The 9,973-nt window shown below is 41.0% G+C and overlaps 1 protein-coding gene across 2 annotated transcripts in view; it reads left to right on the top strand.

The window, feature by feature from the left end:
* Positions 1-9,973, top strand: part of LOC122553022 (cystatin-F-like) — a 23,333-nt gene that overhangs the window by 1,405 nt on the left and 11,955 nt on the right. For both annotated transcript variants that reach the window (XM_043696437.1, XM_043696436.1), the window contains exons 2-3: positions 3,386-3,555; positions 7,604-7,720. In XM_043696437.1, coding sequence (XP_043552372.1) covers positions 3,386-3,555; positions 7,604-7,720 — 287 coding nt within the window. The remainder of the gene's footprint in view (positions 1-3,385; positions 3,556-7,603; positions 7,721-9,973) is intronic.

Here is a 9,973-nt window from a genome sequence, read left to right as displayed (position 1 = left end):
TCTCCTTTTCCACCTATCCACTCCACCCTCTCCTCCCTGACCTATCACCTTCATCCCCTCCCCCACTCACCCATTGTACTCTATGCTATTTTCTCCCCCCCCCCACCCTCCTCTAGCTTATCTCTCCACGCTTCAGGCTCACTGCGTTTATTCCTGATGAAGGGCTTTTGCCCGAAACGTCGATTTCGAAGCTCCTTGGATGCTGCCTGAACTGCTGTGCTCTTCCAGCACCACTAATCCAGAATCTGGTTTCCAGCATCTGCAGTCATTGTTTTTACCTCTACAGTATCTTGTCAGCTTTCCATTACGCGTCATCTCTATGTGTCCTTAAATGTTGATATCAAATGCTAACCTTTTGAAACTTTGAAACAAACTAACAGTTTAGCCCAACACAAGGTAATACTGAAAGAAAAGCCAACCGAGTCCATTACTTCAAGCTGATGAAAAGATTTGAATTGGATGTAATAATTTTCAATTGATGTGTAACTGCATCTTCATTAAGTAAAACCCAGAAGCCTCATGTACTGTATTTTAAAAATCTGTTATTATGTTCAGGCCTTTGGGATTGCGCTATAATTAAAAAATAATTTTCATGCAAAGGTGAAAGGAGCTAAAATTGATGATTATAAATACTCTCTTTCTATTGGTGAATCCAAAATAAAAGGATATAAATGTTTCGAACCAGCCAGATAATGGGAAATTCTTTCACATGATGAATGACAAGATTGTGAAATGGACGGCTACTTAGAACAGTTGAAGCTCAGTGCATCCATGTCCTTAAGGTGTGTAAAGGGAACACAGTGATGCAGAGGCAGGCTGGATGTAATTGGAGGAGGCTGATTTGGAGTAGAAACATTGGATTTGTTGAGCTGAATGGCCTGTTCACTTCTGTACTGCAGATCTCCTGACAACAATGAACATTGTAAACTCAATCATAACTTCAGTAACTTTCTGTGTCTATTGGTTTGTCCAAACAAACTCCTCTCCTGTCACCACTGCAGTCATTTTTAAGACTAAGAAAGGTGTTGCTGAAAAATTGTCATGTTGTCGGTTTTGTCTTTCACTCAGTTTGCAAGAATATCAAACCATGAGCGTAAACTCTTGATTCTATTCTGATATTGCTTTCGAAATGAAAAGCTTCAGTTTTTTTTAAGCAATATTCAGGTTCTGTACTTTCCAAGCAACTATTTTAAAGATGCTGACCCATCTTTAATTCTTAGAATTCACTGCATTTGATGATGCATTTGAACAGTTGAATAGTTTGAATACTTATCATTTGTAATAAGAAATATTCTTTTGTCATGCTGTTTGTGTCTGACAGTAGAAGTGGACTGTTGCCCTACTTCCAATAAAAGGAAACTCCAGAAGTTGACAGTTTGGACATTAAACTATCAACAGGATGTAGAGATTTGATTAATTTTCTTTCAAAATCATATTTTAAACTTTAATCTATATTTGCAGCTGTACTATGTACCTTATTATCTACAGGAAGTATAATCCTGTAATTAACCCTCCAAAACCACTAATTGTGACTAATTCTACTGAATGCCTCACACTATTCAGAAACTGTTTAGCCTGCTGTGCATAGCTTACAAATTTACATCAATTATTTTAATTTGTTGTTTAGTCAAGGTTTTCATTTATAGTTTGCTTATTGTTAAACTGTTTTTTATCTTCTCCACTCACCCCTGTGTATTCTTAGTATCCAGCCAAGGTTGCTTCCACTTATTAGAGTTTACAGTGTAAAAACAGATCTCTTGGTTGAATTGGTCAATGCAAGCAGACATCACAGTGATGATGGGTGAATGAGATTTGGTGCCAGTTCAGATACAAGCAGCTTTTCTGTCAGAGATGGGATTGAAAGCCTTTCTGGATTATTCTGCGATTTCCAGGGATTGAAGGTTACTCTTCACTGCTGCAGGCAATCTTGAGAAGAAATCAATAAGGATATTAAGTTGGACTTATTTTACATGTTATTTGGATATTGTACCTGTTCCAAAAGTATTTTAAGAGTGGGTTGAGGGTGGGATGACTCCAGTAGTTGACAATAGTCTGTTTTGTTGTCTTTCTGATAGACTGTGTGGAAGCAGTAGGCCGAAAGAGTGGACTAAAAGTAAGAGTTTAGGAGACAGCAATTTGAGGAAGAAAGTCATGTAATTAAAGCATCAGAAATACATCTAAAAACAGATCTCTCAAGTTTAATTGATAACTATTCATTTTCAGCGGGACTTATTGATCTCATCAAAGCTTAGTTGAGATGGTTTTAAAACTTCTGTTTGCATGCGTTTACCAGAACCCACTTCTCATCCAATTTTAAAACTGTGCAACAAATTAGAATTGTTGGAGACACTGAGGCCATTCAGCTGGATAAACACTGTTGGGAAGTATGCCAACAAGAGGTTGCCAATGCTTGCACTCCTGATGTAAAGGAGTTTAACTTCACCTCCTTAATTAACTTCTCTCAGGGTTTGTGTTCAGACACCACAACCCATTGTTGGTCTTGGGTTAGTGTTGGTACAGTTTTGAGTGATGACAGGTTCATTGTGATGGGATGGATTGACCATTAGCTCCTATGACTTGTGTCTTCTCGCTTTACCTTATGTCTTTTTATTTTGGCAATCAGTTAAATCTGTGCCCTCTGGTCAGCGACCCTACTGCCAAGTAAAACAGTTTATGCTTATGTACTCTTGTCAAAACTTCTCATTTAAAACAAAAAAAATAAAGCTGATCAAACTTAAATTTCCTTAACCTTGGAGGAAAACTATCTTAGCCACTGTTGTTTGGATACAGTAAAGACTGCAGATGCTGAAAGTTAGAACCAATAGATGTGGAGCTGGAGAAGCACAGCAGCTAAGAAAGCATCAGAGAAGCAGAAAAGTCAATGTTTTGTGCTGGGACCCTTCATCAAGCATGACCTTCTCCAGTTCTACATCTACTGACTTGGCTACTATTGTTTCCTGCAGAACTAAAGTCCTATACACTTGGTGTCATTACAGTAAATCACACCTCTATTGTATCCATGGCCTTTATACGTTTCTGTTTTTAAAAAACATTAATCAAGGATCCTAAGTAATTTCCATTTATTACCTGGGCTCATAAAACAGCTTATAGGTGTTCAGAGATATGCAGTTTAGGTGGATTGGCCATGCTAAATTTATCATAGTGTCCAGGGATAAGCAGGCAAGGTAGATTAGGCATGGGAAGTGCAGGGCTACAGGGATAGGGTGGGGGGGTGGGTCTGGGTGAGATGCTTTTCAGAGGGTCAGTGTGGATTCAGTGGGCTAATTGGCCTGCTTCTATGATTCATAGTTGTCATGCATTGCCCAGGTAAGTTGACCTATTTCCCACTTTGTTCATGACTGTGTTTTTTCTTGTGATATTCCAGCTGTTGGCATGACAGAAAAGACACCAGTTGGGCCAGGATTTCTCCAAGATGTCAACACCACTGACTCTGGTGTTCAAAATGCCAGCTTAATTGCAATCTATGGTTACAACAACCAATCAAATGATATCTTCCTGTATAAAGTTCAGAAGATACATAAAGCACAAGTACAGGTAAGAAACGTTGTATCTAAGTGCTGCAAAAAAAGCAACGTTTGATTCCTCCATTCTTCTGAAATTGACCAAGAATACTCAGTCTGGAGAAGAACACACAAATCAGAGATTCACAACTGTACAATTGTATGCAAATGACAATTTAAACAAGATTTGTGGTGAGCTTTTTAAGGAATCACTGAACCCCAAAGAAAAATATTTATGGACAAGTATCTGTGCTTCCAACATGTTTGATTCCCATCACCTGATGTAGGAGTGTAAGGGAAGAGTAACGCTGCACAACCTTCAGGGATATAGTACATTCCACTGTTTCAGAGGTCCTTGACTCTACCACTCATAAGCATCACAATCAGTTTGATGAGAACAATGAAGAAACTACTGGAAGAAAAATGTCACCTCAAGAGTCTTCCTGAATGGCTAGTCATCAGTATTCAAGTCCCATGCCTACCAAAATATCTGCAGAACTGTCCAGAATAAGCTTTGAAGGTCTCATGGCATAGTGGTAATATTACTCAGCTATTCTCCAGATGCCCAAGCTAGGGCCCATGGGTTCAAATCTCGAATTTAAATTCCATTAATAAATCTAGTTTCTATCATGGTGACCATGACAACTAGCATCTTTTGTTGGAAAAGCCCATTTGTTTCAATAGTGCCCTGTTAGGGAATAAAATCTGCTACTTGGTGTGGCCGATATGTGACTCCAAGATCTTTAGCAATGTGGTTGAGACTTAGCCACCCTGATAACACTGTAGTAAATCACTCAAACCAAACACAGTTATAGGATGGGTGACAGATGTCGGACTTCTCACATATCCCATGAAAGAATGTAAAAATCTCAGAAGCAAGACACTTGGATGAATTGGAAAGCAGGTTAACGTCAGTCATATGCAGACTCCAGAGTGGGAAAGGTTTGACAATTCTGAGATTTTTCTCTTCCTCCAGTCTGCTGGTTCATTACTGATCCTAGGTGCTAACAGGTCAACACAGCTCACAGAAAATATCCAAACTCTCAGAAGATGGGCAGAACCCTTCAACCACATCCTTGATTGTCTTTCGTCCAGCAAGGAAGAAGCAATCAACATAATGCCACGGGTTTCCATAAGCTGCTCTCTCAATGTCTAACCTAGGCTCTCAGATACAAAATGCTTAAATTCCTATCAAATGGCCAAGCTCCAGGAGCTGATGCTATCTACAAAGATAGAGATCAGTGCCTGGTCAAGAGGTTCACTGAACTCTTCCATTTTTTGTGGCAGCAATGACCCTCCCACAAGAGTAAAAAGTTGACTTTGTTTGCTACCTTTATACAAACAAAATGGAACTTGGCAATCTTGTTACAATTAGAGAGGAGTGTATCTCATCTCCATTGTGGATAAAAGCTATTCGAGATGACTTCATAAACGATTAAGGTCTCCAAGGAAGTACATCATGATTTATCGTTTGCCAATGATTGCACAATGGTTGCCAGTTCAGAGCTGGACTGACTTATTTCCTAAGCACGCAACAACTTTTGTCTTATAATTAGTATGAAGAAAACTATAGTGATGTCTAACCTGCTCCAGAAATGGACTACCTCAAGCTCAAAGTTTTCGTCTTTCTCCCTCTTTCTCTTTCTCTCTCCTTCTTTTTGTTTCTCTCCCTCAGAGTTATCCGCTAAGAAACTCAACCACTTTTCATTTGGGTTGCCTTCAGAGGCTTCTGAAAATTAGACAGTTAAACAACATAGGTGTCCCCTCAACTGGCATGTCAAACATCAACACTGACTCAGTCACAACATTGAGTGAAGCTGTTCCTATAACTAAGGTGCCTGGCACTCATTTATCAAAGTGAATCTTCAATGAAGATATTGAGTCTGGGATGTGTTCAGATGGTGGCCAAAGGAGAAGCTACCATCTGAGGTTTTGGTAATGACTTTGAGTCCTGGAAGAAGCTCCCATATGATTACTGTCTGGTGCAACAAAATAAAAAATGCAGCTTCTCTTGAAAACACATGCATGCCAGAAGCAGAGAGAAAATGGAAAGGAAATCCCAAGCAAATAACTTTTCCAAAATGACGTCATCTGTGAGATCCATGACACCATATCGAATAGTACCAGGAGGAAGCCAATCAACATCTCCAGCCTGCTCTGCCATTCAATAGGATCATGACTGATCCAACATTCCTCACATCCAGGTTCCTGCTGTCTCCCTGTACCTTTTATTTTTCTCTCTGCCGATCAATAATCTCTCAGCCTTAAATAGACACAAGGACTGTGCCCCACCGCTCTCTGTGGCAAGGAGACCCAAATCTCTAATTGAAGAAATTCCTCCTCAACTCAGTCTTAATTGGCACCTCTTTATTCTGAGACTATTCCACCTGGACTGAGACCCTCCTATGAAGGGAAACATCCTTTTAGCATTTACCCTGTCCATCCCCTTAAGGATCTTTTATGTTTCAATGAGATCACCCCTCATCCTTCTGAATTCCAGTGAGTACAATCACAACCTGTTTAACCTTTGCTCAGAAGATAATCCCTCCATACCCGGGATTATCCTAGTGAGGTTTCTCTGAACTGTCTTCATTGAAATAATCTCTTTCCTTTAAATAAGGAGTCCAAAACTGCTCACAGTACTCCAGATGTGGTCTCACCAGCAACTTGTACAATGGCAGGAAGACTTCCCTACTCTTATACTCCAACATTCCTTTAGCTTTCCTGAATACTTGCTGCACCTGCATGCTAGCTTTCTGTGTTTCATGCACAAGTATCCCCAAGTCCCTTTGTGTTGCAGTTTTTCCTCCATTTAAATAATGCTCTGTTTTTTTTTATTCTCCCTAGGAGACAGTGGGGACTGCAGAAGCTGGAGAAATCAAAGTTGATAAAGTGTGGTGCTGGAAAAGCACAGCCAGTCAGGCAGCATCTGAGGAGCAGGAGAGTCGATGTTTCTGAAGAGGGGGCCTGCCCGAAACATTGACTCTCTTGCTCCTCGGATGTTGCCTGACCTGCAGTGCCTTTTCCAGCACCGTGCTTTATCAACTTTTATTCGCCTTTGCATAATGAACAACTTCCCTTTGTTTTTCTCTCATTATACTCCATTTGCCAACTTTTTGCTCCTGTATTTAGGCTATCAATATGTCCCTTAAGCTGTTTGTATCCCTCTTGCAACTTGCCTTTCCATCTATTTTTGTGTTGCCTGCAAACCTCACTACATTACACTATCTTGTCCTACATGAACAAAGGTTCCATCTGCTTCCTCCACTCGTTCCAAGCTTTCGAACTTGCCCTGCAAACATAACCTGCATTTTCCTCTCTGGTTCTTTTGCCAATTACCTTAATTTTGCATCGTCTGACTGTAGACATTCAACATCAGTGGAAAGGGTTTTATTTCCTTTGTTACTCCATCAAAATCCCCCTAATTTTGAGCATCTTCATTAAATTTCTCCTTTCCCTTTTCTGCTCTTAAAAATGTCAGCTTCATTATTCTCTGCACATCAACTCACCTTGCTACCAAACCAGCAAGCTTCCACTGCCGCAGGGCCTTGAACTCTTATTATCAACTATGATTAAGGAGAGCAGGTTGCAGCAATGAGTGAGAGCTGACACAAAGCAGAGTCGTTTGCAAAAAGTAAGTTTCTTTTTAGAGCCAGTTGGGCGATGCACAGCTAAGCAGTTGCCGCAGCAACACTGGTCAGTGAGTTTAATTACAGAAAAGCATGTTTTTTTTCAGACCTGCACATTTGTATCGAGGAACTGGTTACATGAATGACTTCAGACAAAAGAGGGAAAGGTGTATTTAATGTTTTCAATCAAACTGACAATGCCCTGAAGATTACTACCTTTTGTTTACCTTGGATCTAAATGTGATGTGGTTGTCTTGGTAAAAATACAAGATCATTTTGCACATACATCAGAGGAAGCTAAGGATTTGAAATGCTTACACTTAGAGTAAGATGAACATTCTTTACATTCCAGTCTTGCCTTTTATCAGCAACTTAAGAATAAATCAATTTTACAAACAGTTTGAACAGCTATGTTCTAAGAAGATATTAAAAAGAACTTATTTTCTATTCAAGGTTGTTGCTGGTCTGAAATATTTTCTCTATGTTGATATTGGGAGAACAGTGTGTCGCAAAGGAAGACCATATAATCTCAAATACTGTTCATTTGAAATACATCCACTGCTGATTAAGGTAAAACAATTCTTCCCTCATTATTTGAACCTATATTTGAAAGGCTGCTAATATCTACACAAAAGTAAACATGGGAAATTAGTGATAGTCCTGATGAACTAGTATTCCAGAAGCCTAGATAATGCTCCGGGTCAGAGTTTGAATCTCACCCTGGCAAATGTGGATTTTATTTTTAAAATTGGAATTAAAAGTCTAATGATGTCAATAGTCATAAAAACCGATTGGATTCACAAATGTCTTTTTAGGAAAGGAAATCTGCCATTCTGGCCTGATATGGTCCACATGTAAATCCGGTCTCTCAATTGTCCTCTGAAACTGACAAGCACACCAGTCTGTTGAAGATTCCTGATGAAGGGCTTTTGCCCAATACATCAATTCTCCTGCTCCTCAGATGCTGCCTGGCCTGCTGTGCTTTTCCAGCAACACTCTCAACTTGACACCACTTTGTTGTGTCAAACCCTGAAAAATTCTCAAAAGGAATTGGGCTGGATGTACCACCTGGCACCAATGAAGGCACTAGAAACAGCAACAGTAAATGCAGCCTTGTTGATCCTGAGGTGTCCTCCTGACTAACATCTGGGAGCCAAAATCACAGCTAGTGCAACAATTGGGAGAACTGCCTCATAGAATAGACAAGCAACAGCCTGATATTATCTGTAAGATAAGATTTGGTGGGAGTCACTATGTCCCAGACTACATCATCACCATCTATAGGCATGTCCTGTCCCATCAGCAGGACAGACCAACAAAGCTGGAGGCACAGTAGTAAACAGTCAGGAGAAAGTGATCATGGGAGTCCTCAACATTTATTTTGGACCCCATGAAGTCTTAGGGTATCGGGTCAAACATGGACAAGGAAAGCTCCTGCTGGTTATCTCTTTGCACTCCCCACCCCCATTTCAGCTGGTGAATCAATACTCCCCACATAATGAGCACCACAGAGGAAGCAGCGAGCGTGGCAAAGGTGCAGAATACACTATGGGTGGAAGACTTCAGCATCCATCATTCAGGAGTGGCACTGCAGCAGCATTACTGACTGAAATGCTCCAAGACCTAAAGGATATACCTGCTAACTTGGGTCTGTAGCATGGAGAAGGATCTATCGGGACCCATGTGGGAAGATTAGCTGCTACTCAAACCCCACTATTACTGGAGTCAGTACAAAATTTAAAGATAACATGAAAGATGCCAAGTTACCTGCCTGACGGACTTGGAGTCGTAGAGTCACAGAAATGTACAGCATGGAAACAGACCCTTTGGTCCAACTCGTCCATACCAACCAGATATCCTAATCTAATCACGTCCCATTTGCCAGCTTTTAGCCCATATCCCTCTAAACCCTTTCTATTCATATACCCATCCATACACCTTTTAAATGCTGTAGTTGTACCAGCCTCCACCACTTCCTCTGGCAGCTCATTCCATACACTCACCACCTTCCATGAGGAAAAAGTTGCCCCTTAGATCTCTTTTATATTTTTCCTCTCTCACCCTAAACCAATGCCCTCTAGATCTGGACTCCCCAACCCCAGGGAAAAGACTTTTGTCTATTTACCCTACCCATTCCCCTCATAATTTTGTAAACCTCTATAAGGTCACCCCTCAGCCTCCAACGCTCCAGGGAAAGCAGCCCCAGCCTCTCCTTATAGCTCAAATCCTCCAACCCTGTCAACATCCTTATAAATCTCTTCTGAACCCTTTCAAGTTTCACAATATCCTTCCAATAGGAAGGAGATCAGAACTGCACACAATATTCCAAAAGTGGCCTAACCAATGTACTGTACAGCTGAAACATGATCTCCCAACTCCTGTACTCAATACTCTGACCAGTAAAGGAAAGCATACCAAATGCTTTCTTCACTATCCTATCTACCTGCAACTCTACTTTCAAGGACTGTGAACCTGCACTCCAAGGTCTCTTTGTTCAGCAACATTCCCCAGGACCTTGCCATTAAGTGTATAAGTCCCAGGCGAAAGTGAAGACTGCAGATGCTGGAGATCAGACTCAAGAGTGTGTTGCTGGAAAAGCACAGCAGGTCAAGCAGGATCCGAAGAGCAGGAGAATTGACGGTTCGGGCATAGGCCCTACAACAGGAATGAGGCTTTTGGGCCAGGGTGCTGAGAGATAAATGGGAGGTGGTGGAGGAGGGGGGAAGGGGAGGGTAGCTGAGAAAGCGATAAATGGATGAAGGTGAGGGAGAAGGTGATAGGTTGGGGGTTGGAGCGGATAGGTGGGAAAGATGATGGACAGGT

The sequence above is a fragment of the Chiloscyllium plagiosum genome, chromosome 9, assembly GCF_004010195.1.
Source record: "Chiloscyllium plagiosum isolate BGI_BamShark_2017 chromosome 9, ASM401019v2, whole genome shotgun sequence".
NCBI classification, from domain to species: Eukaryota; Metazoa; Chordata; class Chondrichthyes; order Orectolobiformes; family Hemiscylliidae; genus Chiloscyllium; species Chiloscyllium plagiosum.
Note: the sequence above shows the minus strand (reverse complement) of the source record. Positions and strands in the feature narration are given on the sequence as shown.